The 17,586-nt window shown below is 41.5% G+C and overlaps 3 protein-coding genes across 3 annotated transcripts; all 3 read right to left on the bottom strand.

Moving 5' to 3' along the window:
- Positions 1-4,047: 4,047 nt before the first annotated feature.
- On the bottom strand, positions 4,048-8,806 carry LOC131221984 (uncharacterized). Its single transcript, XM_058217287.1, has 4 exons — positions 8,422-8,806; positions 7,682-7,924; positions 5,294-5,837; positions 4,048-4,162 (listed from the first exon to the last, which is right to left on the bottom strand). Exons 1-4 carry the CDS (start codon positions 8,804-8,806, stop codon positions 4,048-4,050), a joined length of 1,287 nt encoding a protein of 428 aa, XP_058073270.1.
- Positions 8,807-14,002: 5,196 nt separating this feature from the next.
- Positions 14,003-14,677, bottom strand: LOC131221983 (berberine bridge enzyme-like 23). Its single transcript, XM_058217286.1, has 2 exons — positions 14,358-14,677; positions 14,003-14,207 (listed from the first exon to the last, which is right to left on the bottom strand). The coding sequence occupies exons 1-2, from the start codon at positions 14,675-14,677 to the stop codon at positions 14,003-14,005; spliced, it is 525 nt and encodes a 174-aa protein (XP_058073269.1).
- On the bottom strand, positions 14,053-15,633 carry LOC131220356 (berberine bridge enzyme-like 18). The gene has a single exon (XM_058215300.1). It carries the CDS (start codon positions 15,206-15,208, stop codon positions 14,768-14,770), a length of 441 nt encoding a protein of 146 aa, XP_058071283.1. The 5' UTR covers positions 15,209-15,633; the 3' UTR covers positions 14,053-14,767.
- Between the last annotated feature and the right edge of the window lie 1,953 nt (positions 15,634-17,586).

The raw sequence follows: 17,586 nt of genomic DNA, 5'->3' as shown, positions 1-17,586 counted from the left end.
CATTAGGTGCAAAAGCCTATATAAGGCACATTGTGTAGCCGATTACAGTAAGTGTGTGCAGCAACAGTGCAGCAAGTGAAAAGCAAGGAAAAATAATTAAATAAAAAAGTTTTTTTTTTCTTATAGCTTTGTGGTGTGTACGGTTCTAAGGCTTTGTAAAGCCAACAAGCTTGTTAGTACACCCACTGTCAGATCACACTTCACTGTTAGCCACCCCACCAGGGAATCGATGCCAAGAACTCAGTGTTGAAACGAGGAATCTGTACTCAGTCTACCACCTGAGCTATGAATCTGGGTGTTTTGCTAGAAGATGCGGCAACCGCCTGAACTTTGCTAGAAGATGCGGCAACCGCCGGCTGCTATTGTTTTCTAGGAAAATTTTGATACTCTGGCAGAGTTGGATAGATGACACTCAGTCATGTAGAAATTGCATACGCAAGTAACTTAGATTATATATACAAATTCCTTTCGACCATTACTTCTCCCTATGATAATAACAACCACGGTTATTTTGTGTATTCATAACTAAAGGTGGCTTTCATATAAAAAAAAATATTATTTTATAAAAAAATAAAAAATTAGTTTAAAATGTCTTCTATCAATAACTTCTATATCTAAGAAATGTAACTGTTAGAAGAAAAAACAATACATTTTCAGACGTGAGAAGTTGTTGGTGATGCCATACACAAAAGAAAGAAACCGATGACAGTGAGCGTACACTAAAATATACACTTGAAAAGAGTGGTGGTGGGTCCCTGGAAGATATATTTGAAAAGGAGGGAGAAAGAATGAAGAAATAGAACCTCCGTATGAACAACATGTTTTAAACTAGGGACATTTTCGTCAACTAATTTTTCAAAAAATGATCAAAAGGCTAATCAAAAAATATATCTGCGAGGTCAAATTTTTAGAACTTTTGCAATATATAGCACAAGGCCAATACGGTCAAAATACCGCTAAATATCGGAATCTTGGCATATCTGTTTCTTAGACTTGTTGTGGCATTGATGTTGTCAGCTTATGGATATATTCTATTCATCAGCATGTCTTTACGAGCTTATCTTTGTTTTTTGTTTTTCGTTTGTATGTTCAGGCCCCAATTGGTTGAACATTGTATATTGTACAAATACTGATGTAGAGAGGGTCGCAAACAAACATGGCTAAGATGGACCAAAAAAGGCCCGGTCAGTGACAGAAGTGATCCGGACTGTCGGACCTTAAATCAGGCGTATCTCACAATCCGGAATGAGTTATCGAACGTAAAATATGTGATTTTGAGGTAGAACGAGCTACTTTAGCTACCCAACCCCATTATGCTGGGTTGCCCAAGCCAGATTTGTGAAATACCGCCAGATTGATGGTCGTTTCCCTCTTTTAATTCCGTTTTTACTATAAATAGTAAGTTTTAGTTTGATTATAACTCTTCATCCATTGGACTTTAGGAGTTGCACCCAACGCGAAAAGAGCTTAGAAAAATTAGGAGAACAGCTTGGTGAAGCCAAATAGGACACTTATTATTTTTGGCTGAAAACCTTGCACACTAGTAGACATCACGACCATCTATAAATAGTAAGTTTACTATTTATAATAAGTCGCGAATTCTAGGAGTTTTAGTCGTAGTTTGATTCTGATTTCTCTCCCATTGCTTGGTATCCCTATTTAAAGGGTTGCGAACTCATTTTTTTCATTCATCAATCAATTTTGAATTTATTAGAATTTATTTCTATTTTCTTGCTTTCTTTCCTCGTGGATTCGAGAAGTCTCTGTGAGGAGTCCAGAGAAGTTCCGTGGATTCAGAATAGTTATCCTCTTGAGGAAGACGGTGGTCGACCTCTTGTCCTTTCCTGCGTCAGTTTGGTATCAAAGTGAGGTTTTTCCTTGGATCGATGGCTTCTAACGACGGGTTGGGCAACAATCCCATGGACGGTGCTCCGGGGAATTTACCTCTAACGGCGGCAGCTTTCGAAGCGGGGCAATGAGAGAATCGTTAAGCCATGCAAGGGCTGCAGTCTTCCATTGATTGCATGGCGGAGGCCCTAGGGCAGCTTCGTGTTCATGGTGGTAATCCACCACCACCTATTGTTGGAACTCGTGATCACCTACCACCACCACCACCTATTGCTAGAACTCGTGATCACTTACCTCCAACACCACCTATTGCTGGAATTCTCACCCTGATCACGAAATAATGCCAACAATGAACCAAAGAATCACTCCTGAGGAAGGAGGATCCAGTGATGAGGAGGTCGACGAGATAGTCCTCCAATATCCTAGATAAGGTGGCGATCGGATAGATCTGGAATTCAAGATGAGGGTCGATCTTCCTAGCTTCAATGGCCAACTACATATTGAAGATTTTCTCGATTGACTTTCTGAGGTTGAGCGATTCTTCGACTATATGGACGTCCCTGAAGCAAAAAAAGGTCAAGCTTGTGGCCTATAAGTTGAAAGGTGGAGCTTTAGCTTGGTAGAAGTAATTACAACTCACACGGGCGAGACAGACAAAAGCACCAATCCGCACATGGCAACGGATGAAGCAACTGCTACGCGCACGATTCCTCCCTAGCGACTACGATCAAGTACTATTCCAACAATACCAAAATTATCGACAGGGTAATCGGACGGTGAGAGATTACACAGAAGAATTCTACCACTTAGCGGCGCATAATAATTTGGCCGAAACTGAATCGCAACAAGTCACCCGATTCAACGGTGGATTGCGTGTGGCGATCCAGGATCGAGTCCAGATGCAGTCCGTTTGGACGATGAACGATGCAATCAAGTCGACCACTCAAGCGAAAGTACAACCTGAACACCCTAACACATGGACCTATCCTATCGCTAGGGTTGCTGTGACAGGCTCGCCCCAGGGAGCTCCACAGCTTGAGGGCAAGGAGCCCGTAAGAGCGTGCACTCAACCTCTTGCACCAACGAACTAAGATCAAGGAAACGTTCAAACTAGGCCCCAAAGGAGTGTATCGATTGCTGTTGGCCCAATCAGAATTTCGAGTCTCTAAGCTCGGCCAAGGGGGGACCATTGCTTTCGTTGTGGCCAATCGGGTCACCTATCAAATACTTATCCCCAGCGACAAGTGGCGAACCTCACCATCAATGATGGTAGTGTTGAATACGCCGACGAGGATCCAGGTATTAAGGAACCAGAGCACGCCATAGAAGACGAAACGGACGAATCAGGTTGGGTTTAGCAGGATCATGGCGAATCGCTCGTCATAAGGCGGTTATTATATGCGCCAAGAAAAGAAGTACACCCACAATGATATAACATCTTCTGAACTAGGTGTACAGTGAATTGAAAAGTCTGTGATGTGATCATTGACAGTGGGAGCAGCGAGAACATCATCTCCAGGGTAATGGTAGAAAAATTACAATTGAAAATGGAGCGTCATCCCTCTCCATATATGATCGGCTGGATCAAAAAGGTCAGTGAAACCAAGGTAACTGAATAGTCCACATTTTTTGATGCAAACATTATGGGAGAAAGGGGTCTTCCGTTTCAATTTTCAGCTGTTCATGCTTTGATTGATCTTCTTCCTTTTGGGTTCGAAGAAGTCATTCAGAAAAATATGGAGCTTATACAAGCCAATCTGCTCATGCGGAAGCTATAAGGAAGTGGTTTTCTTAGCTGAGATAAGAGCAATAGGACTTGTCAATGAGACTTTTCCAAACTGATGATGAAAGGAAGAACAGGTGACATGCTTTCACTGCATCGATCATTCAGTGCCATATATGCTCTGGGGCTCACATGCACCCTATATCCAAATTCCGGTGATATTGGATTTCTTCTTCATTTTTGCTCGCTGCCTGAGGAAAGATATTATGTTCGGTAATTAATGTTGAGAAATTTTGCTTCAGACACAAGTTCTGTCTGTTGAGGAATTTTGCTTCAGACACAAATTCTGTCTTCTTAAACTGAATGGTATCTGCAGTATTTTGCCTAGTTTTGAGCTGAATATTGGAGTCTTGGCAGATCTGTTTCATTGAGTTGTTGTGGCATTCATGTGTCAGCTTCGGGAGATACTTTGTTCATTAGCACGGCTTTACGGAGCTGATCTTTGTTTTGTGTGGTTCAGGCCCCAGCTGGTTGAAGACTAGTCCCAGTGAAAATGCATTGAAGCCGGGTGCGGTTTTTACCTTGTCATTGCTGGAATGTTGCGTTAATTCAGAGAACGTGAACAGCAACTCAAATGGGTTTCCCGTACACCATTGGATTGTATGCGAGAATAGGCAGCTTGGGATTTTGTCACGAGAAGTGTGAATTTTGTGCAATGCTTTCTGAACTGTCACATTTTTGGTTCTCAAGAAAAAAAATTAAAATAAAAATCCTATGCCTTTCCCGTTACTAAGCGGCATTCTTTGTTGGCTTTACAAAGCCTTAGAACCGTACACACCACAAAGCTATAAAAATAAAAACCTTTTTTATTTAATTATTTTTTTTTACTTGCTTTTCACCTGCTGCACTGTTGCTGCACACACTTGCTGTGATCGGATACATAGTGTGCCTTTTATAAGCTTTTGCACCTACTATGAATACCTAATATGCCCTCATTAACTACATTTAATTAGGTTCTAACGTATGGAATTCCACCAGCCACAACACGTGGAAATTGTGGAAATAGCCATAACATGTGGCTGTTTCAAACACGTGAAAATTGCAGAGATTGCTGGAATATCTCAACCGTCTATTTGGTTTGGACGTTACAACACTCCCCTTCAAACCAAAATAGGCTTCATTCCAAGCATTGACCTTAGTTGTCTGAATATATCAGTTGGTGATGCCTTGGTGAATATGTCTGCGACCTGATTTCACCACTTTCTACTTCACTTGATCTCTGAGAAAATGGTATCGAGTATTGATATGCTTGCTTCTTCCATGTTGCACCAGATTTTTTGAGGCTCAATTGCCAACTTGTTATCCACATATATAATTGTGGATCCCAACTGCAGATGCTTCAGCTCCTTTAGCATATTCTTCAACCATATTGCTTCACAGACTGTGAACGATGCTGCCACATACTTTGCTTCACATGTGGACAAAGCAACCACATTTTGCTTCTTTGAGTTCCATGTGAAGGCAGTTGACCCAAGATAGAATACATATGCAATGGTGATTTTCCTTTCATCTTGGTCACCTCCCTAATCACTATCGGAGTATCCAAACAGAATTGCCTCATCATCGTATGGATAACAGAGACCGAATTCTATGGTTCCTTTGACATACCTGAGGATTCTTTTTGCAGCTAGCCAGTGTGATTCTTTTGGTGCTTCTATATACCTGCTTAGAAGTCCAATACTGTAAACGATATCTGGCCTTGTGATTGTGAGATACCTTAAGCTTCCAATCAAACTCTTGAATAGAGTCGAGTCCACACTTCTTCCTTCTCCTTCTTTTGTCAGCTTCAGGCCCGTTGCTACAGGCGTGTTCACGGCATTACAGTCTGCCATCTTGAACTTTTTAAGCAACTCCTTGGCATACTTTTTCTGTGATATATAAATACCGTCGACTTGTTGTTTTACTTCGATGCCCAAGAAGAAGGACATCAATCTACCATCAGTCATCTCGAATTCATTAAACATAGCATGCTTGAATTCTTCAAACATCGCCTGACGGTTTCCTGTGAATAGCAGATCATCAACATATAGGCATGCTATGAGGATGTCGCCATGTGCATTTTTCTTGATGTAGACTGTATGCTCATATGGACATTGGGCGAAGCCGTTCTCTTGAAGATAGCTGTCGATGCGTGCATTCCAGGCACGAGGAGCCTGCTTCAACTCATAAAGGGCTTTCTTCAGTCGATACACTTTGTGTTCCTCCCCTTAAACAACAAAACCTTCAGGCTGGTCAACATAGACCTCTTCTTCCAGAATTCTATTCAGAAATGCAGATTTCACATCTAGTTGGTAGATGATCCAACTATGATAGGCTGCAAGGGAGATAATCATCCTTACAATGTCAAGGTGAGCAACAGGAGCGAAGACTTCTTCATAATTCACCTTATATTTCTGTTTGTAACCCTTTGCTACAAGCCTTGCCTTGTAGCGATCTATTTCACCATCAGCATTTCGCTTGATCTTGTACACCCATTTGACGCCAATAGTTATTTGGCCTAGAGGAAGTAAAGTCAGATCTCATGTATTGTTCTTCTCAATGGCCTAGATCTCCTCTTCCATAGCCATCCTCCAACATTCTTCTTCTATGGCCTCCTCGAATGTAAGAGGCTCGTGGTCCGCATACAAGCAAAACAAATTTACTTCCTTAATTTCGGCGTAGATATCATTTAGGCTCCTCATTTTGATAGGAGTCAAGGGTGAAGGAGAACTGGATGATGACGTGCTGGCTGAATTTTGATTTGATGGAATACTTCCAGAGGAGATGGAATGTATCGCTGGACTTCTACATGTAGACGTTTCGGCGAAAGAGGGTGTTGCAGGTATCTGCTCCTGGTTCTCATGTTTCTCTTCTTCATGATCTTCAACCGTGACTTGATTTTCTTTGGCTGAATCTTCCTCGTTCCATTTCCAGGCATCTTCCTCGCAGAATACTACATCTCTACTCACCACCACTTTATTGGTTAGTGGGTTGTAGAGCTTGTACGCCTTCGATACTTCACTGTAGCCGATGAAGATGCACTTCTTACCATGATCATCAAGCTTTTTCCTTCTCGCTTCTGGAACTTGAGTATAGGCGACACACCCAAAGATCCTTAGGTGCTCCACGCTCGGTTTGTAGCCACTCCATGCCTCCTGTGGTGTCATGCTTACGCTCTTGGTTGGACACCGATTGAGTAAGTAGGCAGTACATGCAACCGCCTCTGCCCAGAAGCTTTTTGGCATGCCTTTCTCTTTGAGCATGGTTCTTGTCATGTTGAGGATGGTGCGGTTCTTTCATTCTGCAATGCCATTCTGCTGTGGCATGTAGGCTGCAGTGTGTTGCTGCTTGATGCCTTGTTCCCTGCAATACTCTCGAAAGGCATTTGAGGTGTATTCTCCACCTCTATCAGATCTGAGTACTTTAATTTTGTGACCACTTTCAACTTCAACATGAGCTTTAAAATTTTTAAAAATAGTAAAAGTAGCAGACTTTTCTTTGATTACATACACCCATAATTTTCTACTGAAATCGTCAATGAAGGTAATAAAGTTTTATTACCTCCAAGAGAGATTGGCTCCAATGGTCCACAGATGTCAGTGTGAACCAACTGCAATGGTTCTCTTGCTCTTCGAAATACTCTACTCGGAAAAGAGTTCCTTTGTTGCTTGCCGAGTGTGCACACCTCACACACATGTTCTGGAGCTTCAATAGCTAGCAAGCCATGCACCATACTTGTTGAAGATAAGAGTTTAAGGCCACTGAAATGGAGATGCCCAAAGCGAAGATGTCATCTCCATGAATCATTCTTCATGAGTCCATAGAGACACTTCTCAGCCTTTGTGTTAATATGGAGCAGAAACATGCGGTTCTTTGCCATATGGACTTGAGCCACAGGTCTCCCATGTGCATCTCTTATAGAGAGAGAATGGTTTTTCATGTGTATGACATACCCATTCTCAAGGAGTTGGCCGATACTGAGGATGTTACGTTTCATGTTTGGTATGTAATACACATTGGAGATAAAATTCGACACACCATTCTTCTGATAGATTTTAACTTTTCCTTTACCTTTCACAGGAACTTTTAATGAGTCTCCTAGACTCACATTGCCAAGAGCATCTTCTGCCAGTTCCACGAACAGCTCCTTCTTTCCACACATGTGGTTACTCGCACTAGAGTCGAGATACCACACGTCATGTTGATCATATGCTTCTTCTTGTACAAGAAGAAGTGTGGAGTCTTCTTTTTCATGATTTGATGCTTCTGCATAATTAGAATGCTCATCTTGATCTACTGGTTTGCTCCAACAGTCTGAAGCATAATAGCCGAACTTGTTGCAATTGTAACATTGAATATTTTTTGTATTTCCACGACCACGCATAGAACGACCTCTACCATTTCCTCTTTCACAGAAATTGATAGTTTTTTGTTGATTTTGTGATTGGCTTGGATAATATCCACGCCCTCTGCCTCTTGCACGATTGCTAGTGCCATGGCCTCCTCGTTGTGTATGACCATTCTTTTGTTCATTTAGAGTCAACTTAGACTCTAAGGCATGTTCAAGCATTGAACCCGCATTCTTTTGCATTTGTTACTCATGTACTTGCAACAAGCACATCAATTCTTCAATGGACAGATTTTCTAAGTCCTTTGATTCTTCTATGGCAACAACCACATGTTCAAATTTGGTTGCGAGGGATCAAAGTACTTTTTCAACAACCCGTACATCTTCGATCGATCTTTTCACCATTTCTTTTCGTTGTTAACAATAACAAGTAACCTTCAAAAAAAATTAGAAATGGTCTCACCTTCCTTCATGTGTGAGGTCTCGAATTCGGCTCTAAAAGTTTGGAGACGAACCTTCTTCACACGATCAACTCCTTTAAAGATTGTGCTAAGAATCTCCCATGGTTGCTTGCATGTTGTTGCTTCAGTAACCCGTTCAAAGGTAGACTCGTCCAACCCTTGATAGACAAGAAACAACGCCTTCTTGTCCTTCTTTTTTTGATTTTTGAGGACCGCCCTTTGATTAGCGGTGTAGAGAGCTTCTTCTTCCATTGTGGGTTCTACATACCCATCGGTAACAATCTCCCATATATCTTGCGACCCGAATAGTGCTTTCATCTGGATGCACCAGTTTTCATAGTTATCCTTGGATAACTTTGGAATCTGTAGCTGGATCGAGGACGACATCACTTCTTCACACCACGGATCAACAACGCCTTTCTCTTGACATAGCACTGACAACACCTTGATCACACGATCTGAACCTTCAAACTATAACTGGTCCCACGGGATCGTCTCGCTCTGATACCAATTTGTTGGCTTTACAAAGCCTTAGAACCGTACACACTACAAAGCTATAAAAATAAAAACCCTTTTATTTAATTATTATTTTTTTACTTGCTTTTCACTTGCTGCACTGTTGCTGCACACACTTGCTGTGATCGGATACATGGTGTGCCTTTTATAGGCTTTTGCACCTACTATGAAATACCTAATATGCCCTCATTAACTACATTTAATTAGGTTCTAACGTATCGAATTCCACCAGCCACAACACGTAGAAATTGTGGAAATAGCCATAACGTGTGGCTGTTTCAAACACGTGAAAATTGCAGAGATTGCTGGAATATCTCAACCGTCCATTTGGTTTGGACGTTACAACATTCTTGACAGACTCAAGAGAGAATTGGCTGTTTCAATTTTAAAAAGAAAAATGCTTTTAAAGAAAACAGATATTGCCTGCTTTTTTCATGGAGGCAGGTTTCTCTTCAAGTCCATGCAGAATGAGCTTAGGGGTGTTAGGTACCATGGAAATAGTGGTAATAGGTGGTGGAGGCGAAAAGTAAGTGTTTGGGGAGTCATACAGCAGTGGTAAATGGATTTGTTTTACTAGTTTTGAAGTCTTGGCTAGAGGCGTGTTTTCAAGCCCCATTATCACCCACTATCATGGATGATAAGCACCATAATGATAGTGGCCTTGACTTTAAGAATTGGTGGGATAGGGACACCAACCCTTGATTTTTAGGGTCTACTGTGATGATTATATTGAATCACTCAAATTGTTAGATACAAGGTTAAAATGTAGGCATTGGGACAAAAAATCAAGCCCATCCTTGATTAAAATGGGCCACGCAAAAGGAAAAAGTTTGGAGTATGGCCCACTGCCTAAATCACAAATGGGGCTAATACTTGGGCCTATATCTAGAGAGAGTAACGCACCTGGTGATTGGGCTGAATTTTACATAAACATCTTGGTGGGTCATGCCCTGCAATGTTTTCAAGGCTTAGATGGGTTCATTACCATTGCATGGAAATGACCCATAGTTGACTACAAGAATATCCACCTTGATCTCCAAGTGTGCCACCTAATTTTACCTGTAGAGCCCAAAAATAAGTTAGGCGATCTACCCGAGTTGATATTTGGGCCATAAAATTGAGTACATCACTTGGTGATGTTGGACTATCTTTGACAAAATTTTAAGGCTTATAAGGGTATGCAAGAAAATGGCTAAAGTTTTAAGAATGGGTGGACACTTCCTTAATGTTTACATGAAATTTACCTTTATCACCAGGTGTGTCATTCTATTTTAGCCTTACTCATAGGGTCTAAAAATCAGCCTCTTTTATGATTCAGGTGGGTTTTACGAAGGGAGATAGTTGGTAGAGGGACGTCTTTAATACTATTTCCAATTGTATGGTCGACCGGAATCAAGAATAGGGCTGATTTTTTTGCCCTACAAGAACAATTGAGTGACGCACCTGGTGATTAGGGTAAATTTCATATAAACATTATAGTGGGACACATGTGAGAGTTGGTAAAATGCATGTTATGGGTATAAGAAGGTGCCCAACACAAATTTTGAATTCACATGGAATTTATTGTATAGTGCCAAATATAATGGAAAATTCCATAATAATTATAATTTAGATTACAATTCACATGAATCAATGTTGCCAAACTACCCCCAATTTTGTCAAGCATTCATACTTGTATAAGAATTATTCAACTGCTTATGCACCTCAACATTCACATGAATTTTCCCTTGCTTATGATATAAAAGGTGTAACGCAAGTGGAGGCGATGGAGAGATTTAAAATGAAAGGAAAAAAAGAAGAAGAGAGGATTGAAAGGAAAGATGGGAGTTATAAGAAGGTGTATTAACCAGAAAGAAGGTAACTATGATGACCGTTCCTTACTATTTCCCTTGTGATGGCCTGCTATAAAGTCTTTAGCTTCTAAATTTTGAGCTAACGCAACAAAGAGTATTAACCACATTGTCATTCTGGTGGGCCCTATTGCCTCTTTCATGGTCTCTCAATTTTTCATGTGTCTAGTTAGGGTGTGGTGTTGGCTACACAAGACAAGAGAAATGCCTTATAAAATTTGGTTAGCCCCTTTCTAGACCTGTTCACCTGCATAAAGAACGGATAAGGAAGACCCTGGCCAGAGCAGTAGACCCTTCGATGCCTAAGTCAGAGACAAGATATGGGTCTTAGTTGAATGTTGAAGGTTTATGGCTAAAGATAGTGCGTACCTTTCACCATTGGAGGCCTCCCTATTTATAGTTGAAGAGAGGCGGTGACGTAGATAAGATCTCCTTATTAATTAGGAAGATCCCCGGAAATCCCCGAAGAGGATCTCGGGGTCACAATTATATTATGGATGAATCCCGTGATCTCCGGAGAGAATCTCAATCCTATTTTCCTTAGGTAAGGTAGGACCATTCAAAATTAGCGTATAGATGTAATTGGAAACCGCTTAATTGGACTGACCTCCTCTTGAGGTCGGACCAAGGAAATGGACGCGCGATGGAGACGTGTTTAGTATTGTTCGGGGACATGGGGGAGCTCGTCCACGTATGTTGAACAAAGTGATGACCTTCCTTTTATGAAGAAGGTCCGCGTGATGTCCAATTTTTATAGTCTTTAACTTCTTCATGAGTCCTGATAGCCTCCCATTGCTTGTACATGGGTTTGTGCCAACCTTGATGTGTTGACCTCAAGTGCCGACTTAAGTTGTACCGACCTACCTACTTAGGCAGGCGGTTTGGGCTTCCTCAGGGTTTGTAGTACCTACGCTATCGAACTCGATCTCATCCCTTGGGTTTTGGAATCGTTTGTTGAGCTGGATATGTAGGTTTCTGACCTGACCTTTTTTTTTTGTGAGTCAGTGCATTTTTTCCATAACAGTAAACCCCCTACTTCCAAGTTGATAGAACAGGCTTGAGAAGTAGGTCGGACTTGGTCAGGTCGAATTATTATTGCTCAGGATGCCGGGTCGTCCCGCTATTAATACTGAATAAGGCAGTAGGTCCAAGTATCGAGACGTATCAGTAATCATGGTACGACGCCATCAAGGTGGTGTGCCACGGCTCGAGGTCACGTAGGTTGTCAGGGCACCTTTTCGGCGCTGGGTGAATGAGGCGTTGACGTGTGGCCTGACCTCGGTCATGGAGTCATGCGGCGAGTAGGAACGCGCCACGTGTTAAAACGGGAGAGCCGAGGAGTCGCTTTTTGGCCGTGCATTGATTGAGAGCAATAAATGCTCGTACACGTGGCTCCTCTATAAAAGGGGATGCCCTATTCGTCGGGCAGGGTCATTTGCCTCCCCACTTTCTCGAATTGTTTCTTCTTCCTTGGCGTTAGGTGAGTCCTGATGGCTCCGTCTCTTGCGAGCATCACAGGCAGCACTGCCCCTTGGTGAGCTCCATTTCCGTCTTCTCCTCCCTTCCCTTACACACACACACACACACACACACACACACTTTTCCTTCTCTGTTTTCGGCTTTCTTGGGACCACAACCATGCCGGAAACTTTGGCCTTAGGGGAGGGGACCTCAGGGGGTGATGGTGGGGCAGAGAATCTACGCCCTATGTCGAATTCGCCGTCACCCCTGATGATGATGAGCCATGTCAATTTTCGGATGTCGTAGGCTTCGCGAGTACTTGATCCGTCCTCGGCGGAGCAACTCGCTGAGGCTTCATAGGCGTCATGATCACCTGTGCACCTATGCACATGCACACCTTTGAACATGTGCCATGAGCGTCTAATCCGCACGGTCCATGTGATGCGAAATTCCATGAAACCAGAAGAGACAAATTTTCACCATGATATAAAATTCTGGTGAGCCATAGCAAAGAGAAATGTAAATCAAGGGAGGAAACTATTTTCATTTTTCATGGCCCACCAAAGTTTTGGATCAAAATAAAAATTGGGTCTGGGGGGTTTCTTGAGGTGCAGCTTCACGTGGACCGTTCAGATTTTGGAGTCACATAATGTATGATGAGTTTTTAAAAAAGTTCGCACCGGTTCCGTGCTAACTGGTGCGCAGACGAGCATGCCGCCACACACACACACCCTATCATAACTAATGTTGTCAAGCCTAACTGCGAGACCAAAAATGTCTATTGCAATTGGTTTTACATACGATAGAGGGAAGCCAATTGAGGACCGAGTAAACTCCGTGGGGGCTTCAGTGATTTCTTAAGCATATACAAAGTTCAGGTGGACCACACCGCAGGAAACAGTGTGAATTGAACACTTTCCATTGAGAACTTTTTGAAGGCCTGGATCAGGCTCATGTTTATGTTTTCTCTTCATCCATGTATGTATCACATTATGAACAGATTTGATGACAAATAAACATCAGTGTTCCTTGGGAAGTTTTTCAACGGTAGATGTCATTATCCCCACTGTTTCCTACGGTATGGTCCACTTGAGTTTTTTGAATATGCTTCAATTTTGGACCCATCCTTGAAATGAGCCGTAAAAATGGATGGACAGCATGGATAAGCCTCATAAATCAAAGTGGGCCCCACATAATTTCGCTATACTAAAAAACTCAGTACGCAATCCACTTCCACAATAGAGACATTGCCTGTGTGGGGCCCGCAATGGTGGGTGGATGTTTATCCGGTATCTTGGATGGTCCACTAAAGTAACACATTAGAGATATTGCCTGTGTGGGGCCGGTAGTGGTGGGTGGATGTTTATCCTCTATCTTGGATGGTCCACTAAAGTAACACATTAGAGGAGGAAATATTGCATGACAAGCCCAAGCACACAAAGACGTATGCAATAACAAATATAAATATCAGAAAATTTAGGATCCTGTTCAATCGTCAAACCTGCAATATTTTTGCTCACATACAGTTTTCCTTAATGGGCCCCATTTTTCAGTGATCCAAACCTCTGATCCAACGGCACTCCTAGATTAGAGGGTCCTAAACGTTGGAAATAAGACCAAATATCAAAGCTTTATTATGTCCCAATCTAGGGGACTTAGGGGTTTTCCCTCATCCACAATTTGGCTGATCGGATTAACGGTTCAGATCATAGAACCAATGGGGCATTTGCTGATGAGAAGGATCGACGCCACAAATTCAAACCAATGCTAGCTGCACTATCTCCTCTTCCATCCCAACAAGAGGTGGAATGCTTTGCTCAGACCTGAAGAAATTAGTGGGGTCCACCACACCCTTCACTTGTGCCAATCTCTTAAAGTTACCGTTGAAATACTTTCTACCCCAAATCCTAGCCGTTGAATAGCTTTGGTTACCTTCCTCATTCACTCCCAAATCAAGATCCCTATAGTTGAGATAAGCACCCCTTGGAGAACTTGAAACATGTGGGCCCAAGTACTCATACAGCCTCCTAATCCAATCTATATGCTTCTTAGACCCCTAACCAGCATCTCTTTACCCCCATCTAACCGTGTATTGTATATTGTACAAATACCCTCTCCTATATGGGAAAGGAATCTCAGCCGTTGATATCTCACTCATCCTGCCACCCAAAGGGTCCATGATCATGTACATGTTCTCCTCCTCCAACACCCTCTCCCAAATCCCTTCCAAACCAATTTGAGAAATGGGTTCCTCCACAAAGTCAGATTTACCGTTGTAGAAGACCTTCTCCTGGAGTCCTCTATCCAACAGGACATCTATGGAGTGTCCTGGCCCATATGGGAGTCCTGCAAAATATAGGACTGATTCAATCCAAGACATTGCCAAACAGTCCTGTTGCTCCAAACCCAATTCAGGAAAGCTCTTTCCCATCAAGGGTAGGAGTTCTTCCACAGTCCCAAGAAACAAGGAATTGAATAGGACTTTTACTGTCCTTGATGTTTGGCCCACTACACCCTTAGGTTAGATGAAGAGTCTGATGAAGAGATCTTCACTGAATTTGTCTGCAATGGATTGCCATCTTTCCACAAGCTTGGTTGCACCTTGTTCCAAGGTCTTGGAAATGGTGAAAACAGTCACAGTAGGTGGGACATGCACCAGCTTGATCTTCCATGAGAGAATTATACCAAAGCTCGATGCACCACCTCCTCTAATGGCCCAAAACAGATCCTCACCCATGGATTTTCGATCATGGAGCTGTCCATCGGCATCAATCAAGTAGGCATCGACGACGTTATCGGTGGCAAGGCCATGTTTCCTCATCATGGTTCCTAGCCCGCCACCGCCAAAGTGTCCACCAACGGCGATGGTGGAGCAGATCCCTGCCAGGAACGCAAGTGAACTGTTCATTTGCCCGATCTGGTAGTAGACTTCGCCAACCGATGCGCCAGATTGGACCCACATTGTTTGCTTTTCAAGATCAACGGTGATCGATCGGAGGTTGACGAGGTCGATGATGATGAATGAGGCATTGTCGAAGTATACATAGGATAGCCCTTCATATTCATGGCCCCCACTTCTAACTCTGATGTTCAGGCCATGTGTTCTGGAGTAGATGATGGATGCCTAGATGTGGGATGAATTTGTGGGTGTGATGATGAAGAGAGGTTTTTGGGTTGTGGGGCTCAGGAACCTGAGGTTTTGGATGGAAGATTGGAGGATGGGAGTGTAGGAGATGTGTTTGGAGTGTAGATGAGTTGGGAGTCTGTGAAAGGAGTTGGAAAATGGGAGGAAAGGCATTGAAGGAAGTTGTTTTGGATAGGGATTGAAATTGCAACAGAAAAGGAGAGAGATAAGAGAGGTGAGAGTAAGGTATGATGAAGAGATTGAAAGGCTCATTTTGATATCTAGGCTGTGAATGTTGGCTTGAATTTGATTGCTTTTATAGAGGAAAAAATAGACTTTAATCTGGGTGAGTTAAATAGTTCATACACATGCGCTCAGGAAATGTACACGTGGCATACATGTAACTCTATTTGAACCGTTCAAATTGTGGACGCGATTTAGATGGATCCAAAATCAATTTTTATACTGAACAGATGTATTAAAATTCTGATTGTTACACATCCTTGGTTGTGGGATTTCTACAATTGGGCCCCACTATTTGGATTATTTAGATTGAGTTACATATTTGACACGTGTAGAATGATGAGTGCTTGCGTATGGGAGTCATGGTTGCTTTTTTTTTTTTTTTAAGGCGTGATGAGTGCATGCGCATGTTCTTCATTTGCTTTAGTGTACATTTGGCAATGGGGATGGAAAATCAAGATCTATCCGTCATGAATAGGCTAGTTAGAAAATAATACAAATAGGATAATCATATCCTCTAATTTCAACCCATTTGTTTCTTATACTGTTGCAATTAAGAACCCTTAACAAATGGATCGGATCATTCAATTCTGTGTAGAATTTAAGCTCTGATCCATCCATGGAAGGGCCCACTATTTGATCATTCCAGCATGTCCATTTCTTCTGCCATGTTTAGGGTTGAAAATGGATTACATAGAAACTCAATGGAGAAGACTTTACTAGATCATTTTCCATTTCATTTTCCACATGAATTTTGCCAGAAGATACGGCAAGGCAACCGCTAGCTGCTATTGTTTTATAGGAAAAATTTGATACTTTGGCAGAGTTGGATAGATGACACTCAGTCAGGTAGAAATTGCGTACACAAACTTAGATTATATATACAAATTCCATCCCGACCATTACTTCTCCCTACGATAATAACAACCGCGGTTAACTAAAGGTGGCTTTCATATCTAAAAAAATATTATTTTATAAAATAAAAAATAAAAAATTAGTTTAAAATGTCTTCTATCAATAACTTTTATATCTAATATCTAAGAAGTGTGGTTGTTAGAAGAAAAAACAATATATTTTCAGACCCTTAGAAGTTATTGGTGATGCCCATACACAAAAGAAATCGATAACAGTGAGTGTACATTGAAAAATACAGTTGAAAAGAGAGGTGAAAAAAGCCATTTAGGAACGGTTTTGAACCGTTCCTAAAATTTCATTTAGGAACGGTTTTAAACCGCTCCTAAAAGAGGCGTCGCAAAAAATCTGGAGCGGTTCAATTACGTATCAAAGTACCGCTTCAGATTTTAAGAACGGACTCTTAGGAACGGTTTAGAACCGTTCCTAAACGAAATTTTAGGAACTATTTTAAACCGATCTTAATGTTGATAATGGTCAGATTTTAAATTTTTGAAATGGTATTTTTCATTATTTACGAATGGCCAATAAAAGCTGTACATTTGTTTTTATATTTAAAATCTAAAAAATATTATATACAATTAAAATTTAATATTCAACAAATATAGTACAACTTTATAATAAAAATTATATATATTTACAAAAATAAGTTTACAATTGCACAAATACATTAAAAATAAATAAAAAATCTTCACTGTCTATTTTACAGCCTAGAAAGTGAAACATCTGAATCACCGTATTGAGGAGATTTCATGGGTCATGATCCATAATAGTAGGCCATCATACCAACGGCTAAGCTCACGAGACCATGGGCTCCACCTGTATAACTGACAACTTGAGAACAATATGCAAATCCTTAAATGGAAGTTCCTAACCTTTTTATTCCTTGGCCTACAAATAGATGGATTATGAGAAAATACAACAATGGTCTAGATTCAATGGGAGATAGTTCAATGATCATAAGGATATAAATATCAATCTGGGAGACTGTTCAATGGGAGATAGTTCAATGGTCCAGATTCAACAACTGATAATGGGTACAGTCTACAAGTACCTGAGCA

Source organism: Magnolia sinica, chromosome 12, assembly GCF_029962835.1.
Source record: "Magnolia sinica isolate HGM2019 chromosome 12, MsV1, whole genome shotgun sequence".
Classification (NCBI taxonomy): Eukaryota; Viridiplantae; Streptophyta; class Magnoliopsida; order Magnoliales; family Magnoliaceae; genus Magnolia; species Magnolia sinica.
The sequence above is the reverse complement of the archived record's forward strand: the minus strand, read 5'-3'. Positions and strand labels throughout refer to the sequence as shown.

What these genes read in the sequence shown, in the direction of transcription:
- LOC131221984 (XM_058217287.1), bottom strand. Translation starts at nt 8,806, where the DNA reads ATGTCGTCCTCGATCCAGCTACAGATTCCAAAGTTATCCAAGGATAAC. An exon ending in ATTAAAAGTTCCTGTGAAAG is followed by an intron (nt 5,838 to 7,681) that starts GTAAAGGAAAAG and finishes TTGTTGTTTAAG; the next exon opens with GGGAGGAACACAAAGTGTAT. An exon ending in AGTATTGGACTTCTAAGCAG is followed by an intron (nt 4,163 to 5,293) that starts GTATATAGAAGC and finishes GCAACATTCCAG; the next exon opens with CAATGACAAGGTAAAAACCG.
- LOC131221983 (XM_058217286.1), bottom strand. Translation starts at nt 14,677, where the DNA reads ATGGGAAAGAGCTTTCCTGAATTGGGTTTGGAGCAACAGGACTGTTTG. An exon ending in CCTTTCCCATATAGGAGAGG is followed by an intron (nt 14,208 to 14,357) that starts GTATTTGTACAA and finishes TCTCAACTATAG; the next exon opens with GGATCTTGATTTGGGAGTGA.
- LOC131220356 (XM_058215300.1), bottom strand. Translation starts at nt 15,208, where the DNA reads ATGTGGGTCCAATCTGGCGCATCGGTTGGCGAAGTCTACTACCAGATC.